Source organism: Triticum aestivum, chromosome 7D (genome assembly GCF_018294505.1).
Source record: "Triticum aestivum cultivar Chinese Spring chromosome 7D, IWGSC CS RefSeq v2.1, whole genome shotgun sequence".
In the NCBI taxonomy this organism is placed as follows: domain Eukaryota; kingdom Viridiplantae; phylum Streptophyta; class Magnoliopsida; order Poales; family Poaceae; genus Triticum; species Triticum aestivum.
The window spans coordinates 608500728-608526680 of NC_057814.1; the positions used below are offsets into that span (position 1 = coordinate 608500728).

Genomic DNA, 25953 nt, shown 5'->3' on the forward strand with positions numbered 1-25953 from the left:
CTCTAGTGTTTAACTTTAATCCTGTTATGAACCAAGAGCGAGAAAAAGATTTTATGCTTCAATTGGCAGCATGTGTTCCATATCCATTTGAGCACTGGCAAGACATAAGTTTACACTGATAGATGTCTGTAGATGCTGGAAACTTTAAAGCTCAATGCCCCTGAGGTGCATTGCCAATGATCCACTGCCTTGTCATTCTGCATCCAAACATGTATTCATGGATAGTAATTACTGTCAGAGCTTCAATATACATGTTGGTTAGTTCAAGAAAACATGCAATGATCTGGGTCAGAGCATGTAGAAATCAACGATTTCTGCTTTTTCCAACATATTTGCTTTAGCAAAGACAAAAATGGGCCTGTTATATATCAACGGGACCTGCTGCTGAATCTGCTTTGAGCAAAGCCGTGTGGTTGTGCGTGTGTTTTTACTTTGCTGCTGCTGCTTCTTTACTGCTTAGTACATCTGTAGAGAATTCTAGCATACACTGCCAGACATCATCATCACTACATGCTTTGGTGAAAAGAAAGAGAGCCATCGAGTACGGGGATAACACGCAAGGAATTGTGCCTTCTTTAATGCAGAGAAGGAAGGACTGATTCTCATTGCCAAACAAACAAGGCTACCTTCAGCTTCACTAAGAGGGCAAACCACATCGACCCCTCATTAATTCACACAACAAGGCTACCTTTAGTGCATATCTCGCTAACCTCTGCTCTGATCTGAATTCACACAAATATACTAGCAGTAGCAGAAGCTGATTGAGTACGTCTCAGACAGTTGGAATCAAGTTTCTGTTTCTGAAGCTTCTCTTAATCTACCGCCAAGGTACGCGCATACTGCTGAGATTGTTCATCAGCCTCTTGTTTTTGCTACAATTAATAATGGTGGCGCAGAAACGTAACATTGTATCTTTGCTGTGCATGCAGGCAGGCATATGGTGGTGACAAAACTTCATCCGATGGGTTAGATTGAGAACACGCAAGTAATTATGCATTCTTTGGTTAAAGAAAGAATGCTGACAGAGCAAAACATATCTATCCTCCTGCATATCTCTCTCATCTGAAGTCACGGCACGTCAAATTGTTCAAATCGAGTCTCTGTTTCTCAAGCTGCTCCTCCTGTCTGCTGTCAAGGTATGCACATAGCCACATACTACTGAAAAGTAGTAACATTTTGTTAGCTCTCTTTCAGACTTCAACCTTGACCTTGTACCCTGTTCTAGCTAAAATATCACGGGGTATTACTCGTTAACTAACAATGGTGAAGATCAATTGTAACATGTTGTCGTTGCTATGCATGCAGGCAGTGGTTACAGAACTTCACCCGATGGGTTAGATTGGTTCATCTGCTGCTGCTTTTCTTCTTGGTCTTGGTAAAGAACATCATGACTCCTCCCACATGGGTAATACTCTTGTGCAATTTATGTTCAAGAACTAACTAATTAATCATCAAACTTTTACCTATAATCGTGCATGTGATGTATAAATTGTATGATTTTTTTTGCGGGGGTATAAATTTTCGGATTTAATTGGCCGGAGGAGGGATATAGCTATAAATGTGAAAAGACAACTGTGCATGTGGCTAGCTAGAAGGCTCGTCATAAGACTAGGAGTCGGTATATACGAGGGAAAGAACGGAGTTTGGTGTTTTGGCTCCTAGCTCCATAGAATATTTAGGAGTACACACGGAACAAGTCCAACAAAGCTCGTATCAGTCCCGTAAATTTGTGAAACAAATCTCATATGCACATGTAGATATTTTCTACAACAACAAAGCCTTTAGTTCCAGATAAGTTGGGGTAGGCTAGAGGTGAAACCTATAAAATCTCGCGACCAACTCATGATTTTCCCACATGGATAACAAGCTTCCACGCACCCTGTCCATGGCTAGTTTTTTGAGGATACTCCAGTCCTTCATATTTCTTTATGGACTCTTCCCATATCAAGTTCGGTTAACCAAACTTTTTTTGACATTATCAACACGCTTTAGCCGTCCACTATACACTGAAGTTTCTGTAGGCCTGTGCTGAATATGCCCAAAGCATCTCAAACGATGTTGGTCAAGTTTCTCTTCAATTAGTCCTACCCCAACTTTATCTCGTATATCATCATTCCGGACTCGCTCCTTCCTTGTGTGGCCACACATCCATCTCTACATGCGCATCTCCGCCACACCTAACTATTAAACATGTCGCCATTTAGTTGTCCAACACTCGGCGCCATACAACATTGCGAGTCGAATCATCGTCCTATAGAACTTGTCTTTTAGCTTTTGTGGCACTATCTTCTCAGAGAGAATGCTAGAAGCTTGGTGCCACTTCATCCATCCGGCTTTGATTTGATTCGATGGTTCACATTTTCATTGATATCCCTATCCTTCTGCAACATTGATCCCAAGTATTAAAAGGTGACCTTTTGAGGCACCACCTGGCACCTACTCATCAAGACTAACCTCCTCCTCCTCCTCCTCCTCATTGAGGTCTTGTCCTATGAAGAGCCTCTCGCCAATCGGTACACTCCAAACCATGTCCTTCAGGCCTTCTCAGAAATCCCTCTTAGTGTTCTCATTGTGGCTTACTTGCAGCGCATACACGCTGATAACATTAGGAACTAAGTCCCCAACTACCAGCTTGACCAGGATAATCTGGTCCCCATATCTCTTGACGTCTACCACTCCATTCTTGAGGCTCTTGTTAATCGAGATGCCTACATGTAGATATTTCTGTGCACCTACAAAATTTCATTGACATTTTATTTTTATTTTTATGTTAGTCTCGGTTATACGAATGAATGAATCGTGTATAATTACATATCACCTTCGATACTCAAATATCTTGAAGTAACATATACAAAAGGGTCTTGACCAAATTTAATTATTTTCTGCTTGTTCATTGGTGTCGTCGTTTCAAGTTCAGTCGAGTGACCGTCGTAAAACAAATGAACCAGTGGGGCGTTGTTTATCTGGGTTTATTCTATCTAATTCACCGATTGCAACCTACCAATGATGTGTTCTTTATTACCGTGGAAAAAGGAGGTTAGCAAACTGAAGGCCATTTTGGTTGAAGTTAATGTTGATACTAACTGAAGAAAATTGAAAAAAAAAAACAATCGAAATAGCTCCGAAGAATCTAAAGCCTTTGTGGTCCAATGTACTCATGCACTAAACCAAAGGCGATAAAGATGCGTACTCAAATCTGTGGACCTGACCTTGGCGGCCAGCACAGGGGGTTAGCGGTGACCCGGTGTGGTTGCCGCTCAGGTCACTTGCCGAGACGGTGTTCTTGCACTGGATATGTCGTGGATTCGGAAGGGTGGCGCAGCTAGAGGCTCCTTAGGCGGCGATGGGGTGGCACTTCTGTTGTTATTGGGCGGCATTGTGGTTCATGTTGAGGTTGTGAGGTTGGCTAGCCGCGGCAGGCGTCGTGGACCTGGTCAGCAAGGGTGGACGACGTCCAGCATCGTGCAGGTACAATGGGCTGACTTGTCCACATTGGTTCTCACCTTCGCATTGTGCTTTCTTTTGCATGTGGTGAGTTCATAGTGACGGTCCGAGTTGGGTTTGTTGTCGTTGTTGTGCCATCGACAGATCGGCGCCGATGGCCATGGGCATGGCAGCGTTCGAGATAGTCGAGGCCTAGGCCAGATGGCTTACTGGGACATGGTTTGCTTGGCAATGGTCGTCCGTAGTCATTGGGTTGTGGCTCCGCAGTCCATCGGGACTGCTTGGGTCGCTGGTATGGGCGCTCCTATGGTGGAGTCGTCGACTCATGCCCAGTAGCTGATGCCGGGATAGGAATGGAGGATGGCCGTCCGCTCCTGCTGTTGTCGCTGGCGTGTTGTGATGCGGAGGCTTGGTGGTGGATTAGGCCATCGATGTCGAGGCAGTGGCCCCGGATGGTGGTACGCATGGGTGGCTCTATGGTGTGCACCATGGCGGCGGTGATGGCTATCCCTCTTAGTTGTCTGGGTGGCAAGGGGTACAACGGAGGGTAGGCTTCTTTTACAGTACCCGCAAATAAATATTAGCCATCCATTTACTTAAATCGGACGGATAGGAGTGTTTGGTACTCCAATATAGATACCCGGGAGTACCATGAGCAAAAGTTAGAGAGTACCTTGATTTGAGGGGCAAATTGGTAATCGAGACTGACAAAGTATTGTTATTTACTGCCCCGCTAATTATGGGTACGAGAGAGGATGATATGTAATCCTCCACTAATTACGGGATGGGATAGATATCCATTTGGGCGGACTACCCAGGGATTTTGGCCAGAATCACAGGATGCATCAGTACTCGATCATTGGCATCCTCTACAACTATGAATGAGATATGTACAACCTGAAAGAAAAGCAATGCGGTGAACTTTAGTAAATAATTGCTTTTAAACATGCAACTGCTTGCTCGACTAGATCTGAGAAGATAAGTATGATTTGGTGGAGTAATCAGTCAAGTGGGTAATCAATCAAGTGGACGTCCCAGTGGCCTCGCCGGCGACCAAGGTTGCAATTAAATTTTCATCTAGGCGTGTTGGAGGCGGTCGCATGCAGCGTGGCCTGCGGAAGGAGGCAGCCATGGTCGTGCTTGGTTGCTCGATCATGGAGGCGGCAACGAGTGCTTGAGCGGGACTTCGGGAGGGCACTAGAATAGAGATTAAGAAAATAATAACGGCAAGACAAAAAGTCAAAAGTACCCTATTGAACGAAGGGTTAGATTTAACTGGTACTCCTTCCTCCTCATGCTCGGGATCACTTTCTGTTGGTGGCAGTGCCGGCGCCTAGATACCTGAGATGGAGGCTTGTGCTCGTCGTGATTATCTTGGATGCCTCGTGGTGATATGGATGAGCTGACGAGCGAAAGCTCCATGCTTTCGTGCCGATGACGGAGACACCCATGGGGGCCGCTATCCTTTTGGGGACGTCATTGTGGTTCTCCTCTCCATCGTAGGGTTCGAGGTGGAAACCCTTATCTGTCTCGGACTCGGCAGCGGTGACGCTTCGCGTCGTGCACCATCCTGACGGCGTTGTCGTGGAGCTTAGGTATCTTAGGGCTTGGCGTGGCATAGTTATTCAGCCCTTCCTCTATTAGCTTTCGGCAGCATAGTCGCGTGTGTTTATGTTGACCGGTTATCCCGGGATCTTTGAAGAGGGACACCTCATTACCTTGTATCGTTCGGTCGGATGATGTGATGTGTCCTTTATCTATAAAGCGGGGTGAGAGCATGTTTTCGAGAGTGTGCAATAATCATGGTGTAGGTAGTCCGTAACTAGCAACAACCAAAATATGAATGACACGGAGGGGAGAGTAGACGCGGCTTGTTTTCTTTCTTTCAAAGAAACAAATGCGATCTAGCCTCCGCGGCCAGGGCGACACTCTTTCTGGAGACTCCCCTCCACTGACGACCTCTTGGTCGCTAGTGGTGCAAGGGGTTGCCAGATCACACGCGTGCGGACTCATGTATAGCTACAGGTTTAAGACCCTATTAGGTTTAGGTTTTTGCTCGCCCGACGTCTTGGCTTCGGCGACGGCGACGCAAAATAAAGAAGCTCCAGATCTTTCTTCGATGAGGCGAGGCGTCTTATTGTCGATGATGGATTTGGGAACTAGTCTGTTCAAGGAGGGATGGAGTGGCAACGACGGCATCCTTGTGGTGGACTGTGTTGTCGGGCTACGCCATTGCGGCGATGTTTGCTCCAACGTCGGCAAGGATCTTGGGAGGTAGTCCAGGGTGGTCGCAGATTGTGTTCTGCGTCGACGGTATCTGGAAGACAGTGGACGGTTGTGTGTTGGGTTCGTGGTTTGCGGTTGGCAGGTAAGGTTTCTTCCTTCGACGTTTTGGTCGAGCAGGGCTGCTAGATCTGGAGTTCGATGGCGTTTACGGGGTGCTGTCCGGCCAGATTCTTTCAACGGCAATGGCTTCGAGCCACTTTGGAGGTCCGAAAATCTGCATCGGTGACGAAGCCGCGTCGAGCTCGGGTGAAAGGTGGTCTTGTCATATTTGTTGGTTGCTCTTACAGTTGTGCCGAAGGCAGGTGACAGGTGTTGTGTCAAGCTCAAGGGATTCTTCGGTCTTGATTGTATTTTTACTTCTTAGTTGATGGTCCTTTGTGCAAAGACTAGCCTTCTGTTGTCTTTTCAATTTTGTCATGTTGTAACTTGACTTTTATTATATGAATGAGACACGTACTAGCATGAAAAAAAATACGAACAATGCTAAATACATTAACTTGCCACCGTAAGTAGTATGTCACAACCTAGAATCTGAAGCTTAGCCGGGCAGATCCTTGTGCAACGTGGGCAGGAGATGTTAAGGGTGTTTATTTGGAGAGGACAGTCCATCCTTTCTTCTTTACTTACACAATTTGTTTAGGAATATTAACACAATCTATATCTATGGAGATAACTAGCTAAGATGGTATCCAATCAAATCAAAACCAATAAAGAATGTGTCTACAAGCAAGGTCGAGGAGGTGCCGGGCAAGGGCCAACATGAGAAGCCCTTGTTCTTGTTCTATGGAGATGGAGGGGTGGCATCGTTCTCCTCTAGGCTTTCCATTCCTCGTCAGCACGTCCAGGGCATGGTCCATGGCATCGTCCACTGTAGGGTGGCCGGATATTTCAGCATACGGACATCCGTTTGGAGTGGCTTGCCAAGGTCAGCCACGAGCAACTCCACCTAGTGCCGCTCCGTGAAGTCCTTCACACGCGCATACGAGAGTGGGATGTCCACTATACTCGTCTATTGTGAGTTCTTGATGGCGTCGAGCTAGGAATTACATTTTTTTAGGTCTGAAACAGCGTCACATGTGTTTCGCAAAGACCGTCCATGAAGGAGCCGGTGCGAAATTTTGTACCTCCTGTAGCATAGAGCCGCAAACCTGCCAAATGGTAACTAGTAGTCCATCAATACGTTTGTCTTCTTTATTGTTTCTATGATATCACGAACTATCCGACACATACCATGCATTATATATAGGGTTGGCTGATGCTGATACCTGACCTTAACTTTTCAACTTACACAAATAATCTTTATCTACCCTGCAAAAAAAAATCTTTATCTACGAAAATAACTAGCTAAACTAACATTCAATTAAACTAAAGAGAGGCGTAGTTGTAGGAATCCAATAACTCCCGAACATTCGGATTTTGAGCATTTCGTCCCGAACGTTTTTACATGGCAACTTTAGTTGATAGGGGATGGCAACTTTAGTTGATAGGGATGGCAACTTTGTCCTTTTTCATTTTTTTGTCAGAAAATTGTCATGTTTCCCCTAATCTCACGCAAACTAAACTTGCCATCTAACCCGTTCGGGTTGCCATGCTTAACTCCCGAGCGTTCGGGAGTTATCATTACCGTAGTTGTAAGCTGATTTGACCCCCTCCTTGCACCAACGCCCATATGCTGGCCCCATGAGACATATATGTTCTGGATTTGTGATCCAAACTCCAAATGGGTTCTCTGCTCACAAACTAACTCTATACTAGTTCACTGAGTTCATGTATACTCAGATTATGCATTTACATGAATTGGATTATGCTACAAACAAACCTGGTCTAATCATGATTTTTATTTTATTAATCTAGTATACTGGCGCCAAAGATGTCGATGAAGCCAGAGAGGCGATATTCAGAATTCTTCAAAACAAGGGAGAAGCAAGGGTCATCTATTTTCATGGCTGGAGTGGGCTTGGGGCATCTACCGTTCTTAGATCCATAGCAGAAGTTATCCCTTCTAAGAGAACCACTCCGGAACTATGCTTTGATAAAATAATTCATATAGATTGCTCGGAGTGGAAAGGTAGGAGGACGTTGCAGAGGGCAATTGCAGAGGAGCTACAGCTTGACAGCTCGATAATGGCTATACTGGATAAACAGGACATAGATGATGATTTTAATGGAGTTAATGAAATTTCAAGGGATGAGATAATAACAGTGTCAAGAGAGATCTATCACAATCTGAAGGACAATAGGTTTATGCTGATTTTCCATTCCCGGGGTGATGATGAGATTGATTTTTTCCCTCTTGGTGTTCCTTCATTTGGTAAGTTCACAGAGAACATAATGATATGGACCTACAGAAGGAGGATATTGACCATAACAGAACATGAAGAACATAAAGTAATACAAAAACTGAGGTACACCCATCTTTTGGCTTATGATAGAGAAAAGTATTTAACAAGTGGAGAGTTGTATGCACTACTCTGTAAAGAGACTGCCCTCATAGTTGATGACTATCCATGCATGCGGGGACTCAATCCAATGATGGTTGCTGACTGTTATGTTTACACACTATTCCTGCAACGTAGTTTTCACAACAAGACCAGTTCCGATTGGGTTGGTGTTGCTTCCAATTGTTGGATATGTGATGGGATACTGCAGAAAGACATAACATTAGAGATATGTGACACGTTGCACCGAGATATAAGCTGGGAGTGTGATGATAATGTGCTCACAAAGTTCAAGAAAGATTCCAAGCTTCCTTTCCTGGTTGTTAAAGAAGATGGTGTATATGAAGAAGGACAATACCGTTGGATTTCAACCAGGTCAAGGGATAGGGAAATACATGGTATGAAATGTTTACCTGAAGAGACATCTTCATTCTTCTTGGAATTTGTAATGTCCGATCGGCCAGTAGCATTACCAGATGGTTTGTTTGAACATTCCAACAACCTTGGTGTGCTATTCCTCTGCTGTTGTGCCTTCAATTTTGCATCACCTCCTTTCTTGAAATGCCATAGCCTAAGATTCCTTGGGCTGGACAACTGCACAGATGGAAAAACAGGTGAAGGAAAGGAACATACTGGGTGGGTTTGTCTGCATAGCTTGTGGGTGTTGGATCTACGTTACACTGACTGGAATGAAATCTTATCACCGGCAAAGATGCATCTCATGGATAACCTCATGGAGTTAAGCATAGAGGGAGTCTGGTCTTGGAAATACACAGCTTGCTTACAAGGCCAGTTACCAAATCTTCAAAGGCTCAGGGTAATCAAGCCAAAACGTGGACCAGATATTTCAATAGATCCAAGAAACTCCTTCATGGACAAGACAAAGTTGGAAATACTTGACTTATCTGGCAACACTGAGATGAAAATTCTGCCAAACAGCCTATCAACGGCAAGTAGTCTTCAAGTGCTTATTCTGGATGGTTGCAATGCGCTTCAGAATATTGTTGTGCCTGATGAGCTACCTGAACTGCTGAAGTCCTTCAGCTTTGATGGATACGGGCCAGGTTCTCATCGGACATCAACTTTCAAGCTACCTCTGAAACAAGAGCGCCCGTTAACCCCAGCAACCGAGGAGGGTGCCAGTATCTCTAATATTTCCCTCAAAGGTTGCTCACAGTTGGGAAATCTGTTCCTGCGTGGGTTGCCCAACCTCGTCGAGCTTGACCTATCTGGAACTGCAATCAAGACTCTTGATTTTAGAACTATGGTGTTAGAAGTCCCAATGCTGAAGCGGCTATTTCTGCTTGGATGTGAGCACCTTTGTGCAATAATTTGGGGCAACAATACTAATAACTTCCGTTTGAATTTATTATGCATAGACACACGAGCTGGAACTAGCCATCCTCAGCCATGCATTGACCAAAACAAATCCTATCAGTTGGAGGCGCATGTCATTCTGGTGGATGCGAGGCTTGCTCGGTCGTTGGGGCGACTATTACATAATCATTATGCAGCTGAGAATCTTTATCTTAATATCCATGTCACCTCCGCTGTGTATAGTGAGCTGAATCAATCCAAAGTGACTGAAAAGGAGAAGAATATTGACATGTATGGAGATCAAGTCAGCCTGCTGGAGCTTGTTCAAGCAGACCGGTACAGTGATGTCCAAAGCATGGTTGGTGATGCCCCTGCTGCAGCCTTTCCTAAGCCTCCGGCTAACAACCTGGATAGGCATATCGAGATTACAGAAGGGAGGCACGTCTTGGACAGTGGACTGGGAGTTGTAATGAGAGAGTTTGCCGAATCCCTGCATGTCCATGATGTCTCAACTAGTGGTAGTTTGCCTAGGGGATACAGCTGGCAGGTTCTCAGGCAGTGCCGCATGGAGAGGTGCCCCAAGTTGGGTGAAGTCTTCTCGAGGGGATCAGATGAATTTAAGGAGCTGGAGACCTTCTGGGCGTCTGATCTCCTAATGGCCTGCTGGATATGCAGTAAAGGTTACCGCATGATCAATGATGGTTCATTCAGAAAGCTGCAGCATCTACGGTTGCGCTCTTGCCCCAGGCTCCAGTTCGTGCTCCCTGTGTGGGTCGACTCCTTCCCAAGTTTGGAGACCCTCCACATCATCCACTGCGGAGACCTGAGGCATGTATTCGTGCTAAACGACAAATGGTACCCAGAAGGAATATCCATCCAAGTTGTAGCATTCCCGAAGTTGACCACCATCCACCTGCACGACCTGCCAGTGCTGCAGCAGATCTGCGAGGTCAAGATGGTGGCACCGAACCTCAAGACCATCAAGATCAGAGGGTGTTGGGGCCTGCGCCGGCTGCCGGTGGTGGGGGGCCGTAGCAGAGACATGAAGAAGCCGACCGTAGAGATCGAGAAAGATGTCTGGGATGCTCTGGAGTGGGACGACGAGGTGGCCCCTGGCCACTTCGAGGCGCCGCTGCACTCACGCTACTACAAGAAGAAACTGCCCAGGGTCTCTGTCCTCAGGTACTCACCCCTCCAAGTAACAAATCAATTTTTTGTTGTGTTAATTTTTTTGAGATCATAGTCAGAGTCAATCAGTTTTAATTTGTTACTTACCCTTAATTTGTTTCCCACATTGCCTAGATGATCCGTACGCTACACTTCACTGATGTGGTCGGTTCATCGATGGTTACATGGGAGATCAGATGGACGAGCTAGCTCCTGCAGGTCCTGCTATCTGCTGCATGTGTTTGGTTTGTTGTGTGCTTCCTTTGCTAGCTTGCCTGGGTTGCGAGCTAGTTGCTTGATCATCGACCGATGGCCTCTCGCTGCAAACGTGTGGTGGCTCTCACCTTTAATTTGTGGCTTTTAAATAAGAAGCAGGCCAGATTGTTCTTGCCTGCTTGCACCTATATGTGTGCAGAAGTTTGGCTTGGGATTGAGGGTGCCTCTTAGTTGTGTGTTCTTGCATGCATCTACAAGGCCGTGTGGTGTGGTTTGAGAGTATGCCTGCCTGCTTGTGTGAGTGTGACTGTTATGCTTGTGTGGTGTGGCTTTCAGTTTTTTGAAGTGCATTGATGAATTGTAATATTCTCAGTGTTTGTAATTTGTATCATCATGGAACCTTTTGACAACAATTAAACATGCTATGTACATATGTCGTTAAGTTATCTGATATAATGTACGACAACGACTGTACAATTTCTGAAGAACCCCAATATTATTACTGGACGTAGCCTCTGACCATCGTTTAGGTTATTTGTGATGTCCGTTTGTTGAGCTGTGTGTATGGCTCAGATGTACGGATTGATTTCCTCGCTGGAGATAAAGTGGAGTATTTTGCGACTGTATACTCGTTCTCTGTGGAGAAATCTACACTGCAGTGCATCCGTATTAGCATGGTATGCTTCGGTAGCAGAGCATTGCAGGTTGTCCTCTCTTTGCCCTGCAGCTTGTCTGCTAATCTTGGCATCCAGTCGCTTGTCAGGCTGAATGAACATCATAACTGAAATTTTCAAAGAAATGGCGCCACTTTGTACAGTTATTCCATAATTTGTTACCCAGCCTTAATTTGGTCGTTTGTACAGTTATTATGTTTCTCCCTATATGGCACCACACAATGTTACTCACCCTTAATTTGTTACTCAGCCATAATTTGTTACTCAGCCTTAATTTCAGTTATGATGGCGCCAAATATGGCACCACTTTGTACAGTTTTTCCATAATTTTGAAACATATGGCGCCACTTTGTGTCCACTTTCAAACACAACTGAAATTTAAAACCATGATATTCATGCATGTTAGTGCTAAACTTTTGAGGTCATACTCTAAGTCAGCTTTAATTTGTTACTCAGCCTTAATTTATTTCTCCCTGCTGATCACGATGCCTAGGTGATCCATGCGCTGCACTTCACTCATGTGGTCGGTTCTTCGATCGGTACATGGGAGATCAAATGGACGCTCGCTCCTGCAGATCCTCCTGCCTGCTACACGTGTTTGGTTTGTTGTGTGCTTCCTGGTTTGCTTGATCTCAACAGTTGTCATTGGTCGTCGATCTACTCCTACTGCTACTGCGTGTTGTTGTGTCAGTCAGGTGTGAGCTTGTTGTGGCTCTCACCTTTGTGGCTTTGTTAAATTAAGAAGCGGCATGGTTCTTGCCTGCTCGCGCCGACGATGTTGTGTCAGTGGCTGTTAGGTACTCACTACTGCTCTCTCAATAGATCAATGGCGAAATCGAGTATGGTGGCGATTATAGGGAGACTCGAGGAAGGGGGAAGATGTACAGGAGGAGAAGTACACGTTACAGCCGCCGCCGATCCGTTCTGTTCCAAGCCAGTATGCCTATTCCACTCGGTACACTCGCTTATATCAGCTACTGGTGGGTTCCTCTGGGCCGAACATGTAAGATACCCACTGAGGCCCAGTGAACCTGTGGCACGGCCTCCTTTCTCTCTTGTGCCGTCCAGGTGCCACGACGGCCTTCCTCTGCCCAGGTGTGGGAGGGACGCTGACACCCCCCCTTTCTTCAGACACGACTTGTCCCCAAGTCGGAGCAGAAGGGAAACGCCTCCGAAGATCTTCGACATCTTCCCAGGTGTCCAGGGTAGCCTTGGAGTCTTGCCAGTGAACGAGTACTTGCTCTCGCATTTTGTTCGAGCCGCGACGCCGTCTTGTGTCCAAAATCTCCACTGGAACATTAACCACATCAGTAAGTGATGGAAGGGAAGATGAGGCACTCGCACCTTGGGTTAGCGCCTTGCGCAGCTGTGAGACGTGGAAGACTGGGAAGATTGATGATCCCTCAGGCAGTTGCAGCTCGTACGTAACCTCATTCACCCGGCGGATCACCGTATAGGGCCTGAATAACTTGAAACTCAGCTTGTGGTTGGCCCGGCGTGCCACAGATGTCTGAATGTATGGCTGCAACTTGAGAAATACTTGGTCGCCAACCTGAAACTCTCTGGGAGTCCTTTTCTTATCTGCTTGCTGCTTCATGACTTGCTTGGCTCGCAGTAAGTGTTGCCTCAAGACATCTTGCATTTGTTGTCGTTCCTCCAACCACTCATTAAGTTCGGGGATTGGTGTTGCTTGCTCAGGCACCAGTCCAAGGTGCCGCGACTCTTGACCATAAACCACTTCGAACGGTGTCTTGTTGAGCGTGGAGTGATATGTTGAGTTGTACCAGAACTCAGCCAACGCCAACCATCTGCTCCAGTAGTTGGGAGTGTTGTGGACGAAGCAACGCAAGTAGGTTTCGAGACACTGGTTGACCCTTTCAATCTGCCCGTCCATTTGAGGGTGATGAGATGAACTCATTTTCAGCTCCACTCCTTGTAGTTTGAAGATCTCCTGCCACACTTTGCTGGTGAAGACAGCGTCTCTGTCAGAGATAATGGCTTCTCGCATGCCGTGTAACCTGTATACCTGGTCGATATAGAGCTGAGCAATTGTCTGTGCTGTGTAGGGGTGCTTGACTGGAAGGAAGTGAGCAAACTTGGAGAAGGTATCCACTACCACCAATATGAAGGAAATATGCCCTAGAGGCAATAATAAAGTTATTATTTATTTCCTTATATCATGATAAATGTTTATTATTTATGCTAGAATTGTATTAACCGGAAACATGATACATGTGTGAATACATAGACAAACAGAGTGTCACTAGTATGCCTCTACTTGACTAGCTCGTTGATCAAAGATGGTTATGTTTCCTAGCGATAGACAAAGAGTTGTCATTTGATTAATGGGATCACATCATTAGGAGAATGATGTGATTGACTTGACCCATTCCGTTAGCTTAGCACTTGATCGTTTAGTATGTTGGTATTGCTTTCTTCATGACTTATACATGTTCCTATGACTATGAGATTATGCAACTCCCGTTTACCGGAGGAACACTTTGTGTGCTATCAAATGTCACAATGTAACTGGGTGATTATAAAGGTGCTCTACAGGTGTCTCCGAAGGTGCTTGTTGGGTTGGTGTATTTCGAGATTAGGATTTGTCACTCCGATTGTCGGAGAGGTATCTCTGGGCCCACTCGGTAATGCACATCACTTAAGCCTTGCAAGCATTGCAACTAATGAGTTAGTTGCGGGATGATGTATTACGGAACGAGTAAAGAGACTTGCCGGTAACGAGATTGAACTAGGTATTGAGATACCGACGATCGAATCTCGGGCAAGTAACATACCGATGACAAAGGGAACAACGTATGTTGTTACGCGGTTTGACCGATAAAGATCTTCGTAGAATATGTGGGAGCCAATATGAGCATCCAGGTTCCGCTATTGGTTATTGACCGGAGACGTGTCTCGGTCATGTCTACATAGTTCTCGAACCCGTAGGGTCCGCACGCTTAAAGTTCGATGACAGTTATATTATGAGTTTATGTGTTTTGATGTACCTAAGGTTGTTCGGAGTCCCGAAATGGTCGAGACGTAAAGAATGATATATTGGACGACTATATTTGGATACCGGATTGGTTCCGGGTGAGATCAGGATAATATCGGAGCACCGGGAGGTTATCGGAACCCCCCGGGAGGTATATGGGCCTTAATGGGCTTTAGTGGAAAGGAGGGAAAAGGAGCAAGGGAGGGCCCCCCCCAAGCCCAATCCGAATTGGGAGGGGGGCCGGCCCCCCCTTTCCTTCCTCCCTCCTTCCTCTTCCTTCCCTCTCCCTCTCCAAATAGGAAAAGGAGGAGTCCTACTCCCGGTGGGAGTAGGACTCCCCCCTTGGGCGCGCCACCTCCCCTTGGCCGGCCCTCTCCTCCCCCCTTTATATACGGAGGAGAGGGGCACCCCATAGACACAACAATTGACCCCTTGGATCTCTTAGCCGTGTGCGGTGCCCCCCTCCACTATAATCCACCACGATAATATCGTAGCGGTGCTTAGGCGAAGCCCTGCGTCGGTAGAACATCATCATCGTCACCACGCCGTCATGCTGACGGAACTCTCCCTCAAAGCTCGGCTGGATCGGAGTTCGAGGGACGTCATCGAGTTGAACGTGTGCAGAACTCGGAGGTGTCGTGCGTTCGGTACTTGATCCGTCGGATCGTGAAGACGTACGACTACATCAACCGCGTTGTGCTAATGCTTCCGCTTTCGGTCTACGAGGGTACGTGGGCACACTCTCCCCTCTCGTTGCTATGCATCACCATGATCTTGCGTGTGCATAGGAAATTTTTTGAAATTACTACGGTCCCCAACAGTGGTATCAGAGCGGGGTTAAAACAGCACTAACTTGACGAACTATCGTTGTGGTTTTTGATGCGTAGGTAAGAATGGTTCTTGCTCCGCCCGTAGCAGCCACGTAAAACTTGCAACAACAAAGTAGAGGACGTCTAACTTGTTTTTGTAGGGCATGTTGTGATGTGATATGGTCAAGACGTGATCCTATATTTTATTGTATGAGATGATCATGTTTTGTAACCGAGTTATTGGCAACTGGCAGGAGCCATATGGTTGTCGCTTTATTGTATGCAATGCAATCGCCCGGTAATGCTTTACTTTATCACTAAGCGGTAGCGATAGTCGTTGAAACATAAGTTGGCGAGACGACAACGATGCTACGATGGAGATCAAGGTGTCGCGCCGGTGACGATGGTGATCATGACGGTGCTTCGGAGATCGAGATCACAAGCACAAGATGATGATGGCCATATCATATCACTTATATTGATTGCATGTGATGTTTATCTTTTATGCATCTTATCTTGCTTTGATTGATGGTAGCATTATAAGATGATCTCTCGCTAAATTTCAAGGTATAAGTGTTCTCCCTGAGTATGGACCGTTGCCAAAGTTCGTCGTGCCCAGACACCACGTGATGATCGGGTGTGATAAGCTCTACGTTCATCTACAACGGGTGCAAGCCAATTTTGCACACGCAGAATACTCAGGTTAAACTTGACGAGCGTAGCTTATGCAGATATGGCCTCGGAACATTGAGACCGAAAGGTCGAGCGTGAATCGTATAGTAGATATGATCAACATAGTGATGTTCACCATTGAAAACTACTCCATCTCACATGATGATCGGTTATGGTTTAGTTGATATGGATCACGTGATCACTTAGAAGATTAGAGGGATGTCTATCTAAGTGGGAGTTCTTATGTAATATGATTAATTGAACTTTAATTTATCATGAACTTAATCCTGGTAGTATTAGCATATCTATGTTGTAGATCAATAGCTCGCGTTTAGCTCCCCTGTTTATTTTGATATGTTCCTAGAGAAAAACTATGTTGAAAGATGTTAGTAGCAATGATGCGGACTTGGTCCGTGATCTGAGGATTATCCTCATTGCAGCACAGAAGAATTATGTCCTTGATGCACCGCTAGGTGACGGACCTATTGCAGGAGCATATGCAGACGTTGTGAACGTTTGGCAAAGCTCGGTATGATGACTACTTGATAGTTTAGTGCACCATGCTTTACGGCTAAGAATCGGGGCTTTAAAGACGTTTTGAACGCCATGGAGCATATGAGATGTTCCAAGAGTTGAAATTAGTATTTCAGACTCATGCCCATGTCAAAAGGTATGAGTCCTTTGACAAGTACTTTGCCTACAAGATGGAGGAGAATTGCTCAGCTAGTGAGCATGTGCTCAAAATGTCTGAGTACTACAATCACTTGAATCAAGTGGGAGTCAATCTTCCAGATAAGATAGCGATTGACAGAGTTCTCTAGTCACTATCACCAAGTTACTAGAACTTCGTGATGAACTATAATATGCAAGGGATAACGGAAACGATTCCCAAGCTCTTCGTGATGCTGAAATCGACGAAGGTAGAAACCAAGAAAAACATCAAGTGTTGATGGTTGACAAGACCACTAGTTTCAAGAAAAGGGGCAAAGGGAAGAAGGGGAACTTCAGGAAGAACGGCAAGCAAGTTGCTGCTCGAGTGAAGAAGCCCAAGTCTGGACCTAAGCCTGAGACTAAGTGCTTCTACTGCAAAGGGACTGGTCACTAGAAGCAGAACTACCCCAAGTAATTGGCGGATAAGAAGGATGGCAAAGTGAACATAGGTATATTTGATATACATGTTATTGATGTTTACTTTACTAGTGTTTATAGCAACCCCTCAGTATTTGATGCTAGTTCAGTTGCTAAGAGTAGTAACTCGAAACGGGAGTTGCAGAATGAACAAAAACTAGTTAAGCGTGAAGTGACGATGTGTGTTGGAAGTAGTTCCAAGATTGATATGATCATCATCGCACACTCCCTATACTTTCGAGATTAGTGTTGAACCTAAATAAGTGTTATTTGGTGTTTGCATTGAGCATGAATATGATTTGATCATGTTTATTGCAATACGGTTATTCATTTAAGTTAGAGAATAATTGTTATTCTATTTTCATGAATAAAACCTTCTATGGTTATACACCCAATGAAAATGGTTTGTTGGATCTCAATCGTAGTGATACACATATTCATAATATTGAAGAAAAAAGATGCAAAGTTAATAATGATAGTGCAACTTATTTGCGGCACTGCCGTTTAGGTCATATTGGTGTAAAGCGCATGATGAAAATCCATGCTGATGGGCTTTTGGAATCACTTGATTATGGATCAGTTGATGCTTGCGAACCATGCCTCATGGGCAAAGATGACTGAGACTCTGTTCTCCAGGAACAATGGAGCAAGCAACTGACTTATTGGATATAATACATACTGATGTATGAGGTCCGATGAGTGTTGAGGCTCGCGGCGGGTATCGTTATTTTCTGACCTTCACAGATGATTTGAGCAGATATGGGTATATCTACTTGAAGAAACATAATTCTGAAACATTTGAAAAGTTCAAAGAATTTTAGAGTGAAGTGGAAAATCATCGTAACAAGAAAATAAAGTTTCTATGATCTGATCGCAGAGGCGAATATTTGAGTTACGAGTTTGGTTTTCAATTAAAACAATGTGGAATAGTTTCACAAACTCATGCCACCTAGAACACCACATCGTAATGGTGTGTCCGAACATCGTAACCGTACTTTATTAGAAATGGTGCAATCTATGATGTCTCTTACCGATTTATCACTATCGTTTTGGGGTTATGCATTAGAAACAGCTACATTCACGTTAAAAAGGGCACCATCTAAATCCGTTGAGACGACACCGTATGAACTATGGTTTGGCAAGAAACCTAAGCTGTCGTTTCTTAAAGTTTGAGGTTGCAATGCTTATGTGAAAAGTTTCAACCTGATAAGCTCAAACCCAAATCGGAGAAGTGCGTCTTCATAGGATACCCAAAAGAAAATGTTGGGTACACCTTCTATCACAGATCCGAAGGCAAGACATTCGTTGCCAAGAATGGATCCTTTCTAGAGAAGGAGTTTCTCTCGAAAGAAGTGAGTGGGAGGAAAGTAGAACTTGATGAGGTAACTGTACCTGCTCCCTTATTGGAAAGTAGTTCATCACAGAAACCGGTTCCTGTGACACCTACACCAATTAGTGAGGAAGCTAATGATGATGATCATAAAACTTCAGATCAAGTTACTACCAATCCTCGTAGGTCAACTAGAGTAAGATCCGCACCAGAGTGGTACGGTAATCCTGTTCTAGAGATCATGTTACTTGACCATGATGAACCTACGAACTATGAAGAAGCGATGATGATCCCAGATTCCGCAAAATGGCTTGAGGCAATGAAATCTGAGATGGGATCCATGTATGAGAACAAAGTGTGGACTTTGGTTGATTTTGCCGATGATCGGCAAGCCATAGAAAATAAATGGATCTTCAAGAAGAAGACAGACGCTGATAGTAGTTTTACTATCTACAAAGCTAGACTTGTCGAAAAAAGGTTTTTGACAAAGTTCAAGGTGTTGACTACGATGAGATTTTCTCACTCGTAGCGATGCTTAAGTCTGTCCGAATCATGTTAGCTAATTGCCACATTTTATGAAATCTGGCAAATGGATGTCAAAACTACATTCCATAATGGATTTCTTAAAGAAGAGTTGTACATGATGGAACCAGAAGGTTTTGTCGATCCTAAAAGTGCTAACAAAATGTGCAAGCTCCAGCGATCCATCTATGGACTGGTGCAAGCATCTCTGAGTTGGAATATACGCTTTGATGAGTTGATCAAAGCATATAGTTTTATACAGACTTGCGGTGAAGCCTATATTTACAAGAAAGTGAGTGGGAGCACTACAGCCTTTCTGATAAATATATGTGAATGACATATTGTCGATCGGAAATGATGTAGAATTTTCTGTAAAGCATAAAGGAGTGTTTGAAAGGAGTTTTTCAAAGACAGACCTCGGTGAAGCTGCTTACATATTGAGCATCAAGATCTATAGAGATAGATCAAGACGCTTGATAAGTTTTTTCAATGAGTACATACCTTGACAAAATTTTGAAGTAGTTCAAAATGGAACAGTCAAAGAAAGAATTCTTGGCTGTGTTACAAGGTGTGAAATTGAGTAAGACTCAAAGCCCGACCACGACAGAAGATAGAAAGAGAATGAAAGTCATTCCCTATGCCTCATCCATAGGTTCTATAAAGTATGCCATGCTGTGTACCAGATCTATTGTATACCCTACACTGATTTTGGCAAGGGAGTACAATAGTGATCTAGGAGTAGATCACTAGACAGCGGTCAAAATTATCCTTAGTGGAATAAGGATATGTTTCTCGATTATGGAGGTGACAAAAAGGTTCGTCGTAAAGGGTTACGTCGATGCAAGTTGATAACCCACAAGTATAGGGGATCGCAACAGTTTTCGAGGGTAGAGTATTCAACCCAAATTTATTGATTCGACACAAGAGGAGCCAAAGAATATTCTCAAGTATTAGCAGTTGAGTTGTCAATTCAACCACACCTGGATAACTTAGTATCTGTAGCAAAGTATTTAGTAGCAAAGTAATATGATAGTAGTGGTAACAATAAAAAAAGTAACGGTAGCAAAAGTAATATTTTTGGTGTTTTGTAGTGATTGTAACAGCAGCAACGGAAAAGTAAATAAGCGGAGAACAATATAGGAAAAGCTCGTAGGCATTGGATCGGTGATGGAGAATTATGCCGGATGCGGTTCATCATGTAACAATCATAACATAGGGTGACACAGAACTAGCTCCAATTCATCAATGTAATGTAGGCATGTATTCCGAATATAGTCATACATGCTTATGGAAAAGAACTTTTGTCCTACCCTCCCGTGGCAGCGGGGCCCTAACGGAAACGGAGGGATATTAAGGCCTCCTTTTAATAGAGTACCGGAACAAAGCATTAGCACATAGTGAATACATGAACTCCTCAAACTATGGTCATCACCGGGAGTGGTCCCGATTATTGTCACTTCGGGGTTGCCGGATCATAACACATAGTAGGTGACTATAGACTTGCAAGATAGGATCAAGAACTCACATATATTCATGAAAACATAATAGGTTTAGATCTGAAATCATGGCACTCAGGCCCTAGTGACAAGCATTAAGCATAGCAAAGTCATAGCAACATCAATCTCAGAACATAGTGGATACTAGGGATCAAACCCTAACAAAACTAACTCGATTACATGATAGATCTCATCCAACCCATCACCGTCCAGCAAGCCTACGATGGAATTACTCACGCACGGCGGTGAGCATCATGAAATTGGTGATGGAGGATGGTTGATGATGACGATGGCGACGAATCCCCCTCTCGGAGCCCCGAACGGACTCCAGATCAGCCCTCCCGAGAGGTTTTAGGGCTTGGCGGCGGCTCCGTATCGTAAAACGCGATGAATCCTTCTCTCTGATTTTTTTCTCCCCGAAAGTGAATATATGGAGTTGGAGTTGAGGTCGGTGGAGCGTCAGGGGGCCCACGAGGTAGGGGGCGTGCCGTAGGGGGACAGACGCGCCCCCACCCTCGTGGGCAGGGTGTGGGCCCCCTGACGTGGATTTTTCTTCCGGTATTTTTCTTATTTTCCAAATAGATGTTCCATGGAGTTTCAGGTCATTCCGATAACTTTTGTTTCTACACACAAATAACACCATGGAAAGTCTGCTGAAAACAGCGTCAGTCCGGGTTAGTTCCATTCACATCATTCAAGTTAGAGTCCAAAACAAGGGCAAAAGTGTTTGGAAAAGTAGATACGACGGAGACGTATCAAATCCCCCAAGCTTAAACCTTTGCTTGTCCTCAAGCAATTCAGTTGATAAACTGAAAGTGATAAAGAAAAAACTTTTACAAACTCTGTTTGCTCTTGTTGTTGTAAATATGTAAAGCCAGCATTCAAGTTTTCAGCAAAGATTATGACTAGCCAGCTTCATTTTTGGATTCACTCAAAACTGCGGAAACATGAGGAAAATTACCCAACACATGACTTGGAGCTAGCAGCAGTCATACATGCACTCAAGGAGTGGAGGCACTTTCTGTTGGGAAATCGCTGTGAAATATATACGGACTATAAGAGCCTTAAATATATTTTCACGCAACCAGAGCTAAACTTACGCCAACGACGCTAGTTGGAATTGGTCAAGGACTATGATGTCGGTATTCACTACCATCCAGGGAAAGCAAATGTAGTGGCTGATGCCCTTAGTCGGAACCCTAGCCCGGATGACGACACTCCACGAAACTTGAGGCCTGAGTTTCAGCAAGAGTTCACTAGACTCAGCATGGTGTTAGTCTCTGAGGGCACCATATCAAATCTGGAGATACAGCCCACCCTAGTGGGAGAAATTAAGAAGGCTCAACAGGGACATCCCAGCATCGAGGGCATAAAGAGGAAAATGAACCTTGGCAAGGCTGCAGAGTTCGTCACAGACAATGAAGGAATATTATGATACGGAGACAGACTTTGCGTACCTAACATTGAGGAACTCAAGCAACAAATCCTAACCGAAAGCCACACCGCTCCATACTCGATCCACCCTGGAGGAACCAAAATGTACAAAGACATTCAGGAAAGATTTTGGTGGCACGGTATGAAAAGAGATATAGCCGCATTTATTGCGTGTTGCGATTCATGTCAGCGCATCAAGGCCGAACATCAAAAGCCAGCAGGGCTACTCCAGCCAAACAGGATACCGGAGTGGAAATGGGATGAAATAGGAATGGACCTCATCGTCGGACTACCTCGATCACAACGCGGAAATGACGCCATATGGGTCATTACAGACCGACTAACCAAGGTTGCTCACTTCATTCCCGAAGACTACCTACTCCACACAAAGGCTGGCCAAGCTTTATCTCTCCCGTATAGTTTGTTTGCACGGAGTCCCAAAGACTATAATATCCGACCGAGGCACCCAATTTGTCTCCAAATTTTGGGATCACCTACAACAAGCTCTGGGCACGCAACTAGCTTTCAGTACAGCGTACCACCCTCAAACTGATGGACAAACGGAACGTGTGAACCAAATCCTAGAGGATATGCTGAGAGCCTGTGTGCTCACCTATGGATCCAGTTGGGAAGAGAGTTTGCCGTATGCCGAGTTTGCTTACAACAACAGTTACCAAGCCAGCTTACAGATGGCACCTTTTGAAGCATTGTACGGACGGAGGTGTCGTACCCCACTGAATTGGTCAGAAACAGGTGACAGCCGTATCTTCGGCCCAGACATGCTTAAAGAGGCCGAGGAGAAAGGTAAGCAGATCAGGGACAGACTCAAGACAGCGCAAAGACGACAAAAGAGCTACTACGATCAAAAACATCGTGAGGTCAGCTTTGAACCCGGTGATTCCGTATACCTACGAGTGTCTCCTATGAGGGGCCTGCAACGGTTCAAAATTAAGGGGAAGCTAGCACTACTGGAATCAGCTAATTTGCCATCTGCCGGCTCTTTGCCGTCTACTAGCTGACGGCAAAGAAGCTCTTTGCCATCAGCTACCCAAAAGCAGACGGCAAATAAACGGCAGACGGCAAAGAAGCTCTTTGCCATCTGCGAGCTCTTTGCCGTCAGCCAGCGGACGGCAAAGAATCTTTGCCGTCCGCTGGCAGACGGCAAAGAATCTTTGCCGTCCGCTGGCAGACGGCAAAGAGTGAGGTGGCCCCCACCCCCCGCCCGTTTGGAAAAAACTTAACGGCCCACCTCTTTGCCGTCCGCCAGCAGACGGCAAAGAGGCAAAAAGGGCGGACGGCAAAGATAGGCGGACGGCAAAGAGGGCACTACCTAACGGCCCGTACCCCCCCGCCCGTTACTCACTTCTTCTCTCCTTGCCGTTCTCTCCTCCCACCCCGCCACCGCCGCTGCCGCCTGCCCCGCCCGGCCCCCCGCCGCCCCGGCCCGACCTCCACCGCACCCTCGCCGCCTCGACCTCCACCGCACCCTCGCCGCCTCTTCCACATCGCCCCGCCCACACCAGCCCGTGCCGCCGCCGCCGACCCCGTCCGGCGTAGCCGGCCTCCCCGCCGCCCCGCACCCCTCCCCAACCTCCATCGCGGCCCCGCCGCTCCTTCCACGTCGGCCAGCCGCGCCGCGGCCGTCCAAGCCCCGTACCGCCGTGCCCGTCCCCGCCCCCGACGCCCGACCAACCGCCGCTGCCGCTGCAGCCGCGGGTCGACCGCTGCCCGAGGAGCGCCGCCCATCGCTGCCCCTCCCCTCCCCATCGCTGCGCCGCCTTGCTGCCGCCCCGTCGCCGCCCCCTCCCCGACCCGTCGCCGCCCCCCACGGTGAGCCCCTGGCGCCCCCCTGTGTCCTATTTTTTTTCTGTTTTTTGTTTTTCTTTTCTGTTTAGATAAGGTTTTTTAGTTTAAGTTTTTTTAGTTTAGAATTAATTAGTTTAGGTTATGTAGTTTAATTAGTTTAGGTTTAATTAGTTTAAATAGTTTAGTTTTAATTAGTTTAGGTTTTTAGTTTAGGTTTAGGTTATATAGTTAGCTAGATTAGATTAATTAGATTGGATTATATTAGACTAGTGTTAGGTTTTAGTTAAATAGTCATAATTAAAGGAAGTGAAAAAAGATGAAAAAAGAAGACGAAAAGTAGAATAAGTAGAAGGGGGAAGAAGAAGAAGAAGAAGAAGAAGAGGAGGAGGAGGAGGAGGAGGAGAAAGAAGAAGAAGAAGAAGAAGAAGAAGAAGAAGAAGAAGAAGAAGAAGAAGAAGAAGAAAAGAAGTAGAAGACGGGGGATGAGAAGAAGTAGAAGAATGACAAGAAGTAGAAGTAGTAAAAGAATGAGAAGACCCCCTGACCCCCTGACCCCCAACCCCGACACCACACCCCGACACCCGACCCCGACCCCCTAACCCCCTGACCCCGACACGACACCCCGACCCCCCGACCCCGAAACAGCACCCCGATCCCGACACGGCACCCCGACACCGACACGACACCCCGACCCCCGACCCCCGACACGACACCCCCGACACCCCGACCCCGAGACCCCGACCCCGACCCCGACACCCTGACCCCGAGCCTGACCCGACACCCCGACCCCGACACCGACACGGCACCCCGACCCCGACCCGGCACCCCGACCCGACACCGTCCGCTAGCGGACGGCAAAGGCACTAGAAAATTTGCCGTCCGCTGGCGGACGGCAAAGGCCTGCCGTTAGCCACTTAACGGACTGAGAGCACAATTTTTGCCGTCCGCTCTCTTTGCCGTCCGCTGCAGACGGCAAAGGGGCTTTGCCGTCAGCCGCCAGGAAGCAGACGGCAAAGTAGCTGTTTACCGTAGCCTACTTTGCCGGAGCCTTTTGCCGTCCGCGGCTGACGGCAAAGGCCTTTGCCGTCCGCCGTTGGTGCCTTTGCCGTCCGCCGTGGCGGACGGCAAAATAGCTGTTTCCTGTAGTGTAGCCCCGAGATTTATCGGACCATTCTGTATAGAGGCACGAAGAGGCACAGTGGCCTACAAACTAGACTTACCCAAGGAGCTGTCAGACGTCCATGACGTGTTCCATGTCTCACAATTGAGAAAAATGTGTAGGTAACCCGGAGAAGCATGTATCTCATGAAAGCATTGATATACAACCAGACCTCACCTACAGAGAGATGCCAGTAAAGATTTTGGAAGAGTTTGAAAGGAGGACCCGTCAGAAAACAACAAAAATTTTCAAAGTTCAGTGGAGCAACCACACTGAGGATGAAGCTACATGGGAAAGGGAAGATTTTCTCCAGGCAGAGTATCCATACCTATTTGAGGATCAGCTGAAATCTCGAGGACGAGATTTTTTCTAAGGGGGTAGGTGTTGTGACACCCAAAAATTTTATTTGGCTTTTTCAAAACTTTTCCTTGTTTTGAGGGAGGTGATTTAAACTTTTCTTCTAAAAGAACTCTCCCTCTCAAAATATTTTCTTTTATGACTAGTGCTTCATTTTTGGATTCACTCAAAACTTGATTTTGGTCTTGGAGGTTTTCCTCTTTTATTTGGACTCAAACCAAAATGTTTTTCTCTTGGAAAAATGTCCTTTGAAAATTTCTTTAAAAGGCCCTATAGCTTTTGGAATGATCCTTTTGCACTTTCAAAAATTCCTCTTGCCATGACCCAAGGGTAAATTCCCTCCCATAAGCCTTTCCTCATCTTTGGATCATGATATGCTTCAAATCCAGCAAGTTGAACCTCTCCATATAATTATTTCCATTTATTTCTTATCAAAAACAATTTCTGCCTTATATCTTGATCCTTGGAGGTTTACAAAGGAACTACTCTTTCTGCTTTGATTTTTGCCCCCAAACCATTTTCCCTTCCTAGTCCTTTGAACCCTCAACCAAGATCCATGAAGATCCACTGGTCTCCAGTTCAAATTTTTCAAACTATACTTGCTGCAAGTTTGGACCAGATTTGCCAAATTTGATGAAATTCATTCAAATCCTTCTCCAAAAATTCTGAGAAAAATCAGGCAGCCTCTGGGTGCATTGAGAGG

General features: G+C 45.7%; 1 protein-coding gene across 3 annotated transcripts; it reads left to right on the top strand.

The window, feature by feature from the left end:
* Positions 1-564: 564 nt before the first annotated feature.
* On the top strand, positions 565-11319 carry LOC123169974 (uncharacterized). 3 transcript variants are annotated; one of them, XM_044587825.1, is made up of 5 exons: positions 565-828; positions 930-1136; positions 1306-1375; positions 7585-10667; positions 10788-11319. In XM_044587825.1, the coding sequence occupies exons 4-5, from the start codon at positions 7855-7857 to the stop codon at positions 10789-10791; spliced, it is 2817 nt and encodes a 938-aa protein (XP_044443760.1). In that variant the 5' UTR covers positions 565-828; positions 930-1136; positions 1306-1375; positions 7585-7854; the 3' UTR covers positions 10792-11319. The 3 variants fall into 3 exon arrangements, with proteins under 3 accessions (XP_044443760.1, XP_044443759.1, XP_044443758.1); XM_044587824.1 differs by having other exon boundaries at positions 934-1136; positions 1306-1405; XM_044587823.1 differs by having other exon boundaries at positions 567-828; positions 1306-1405.
* The last annotated feature ends 14634 nt before the right edge of the window (positions 11320-25953 follow it).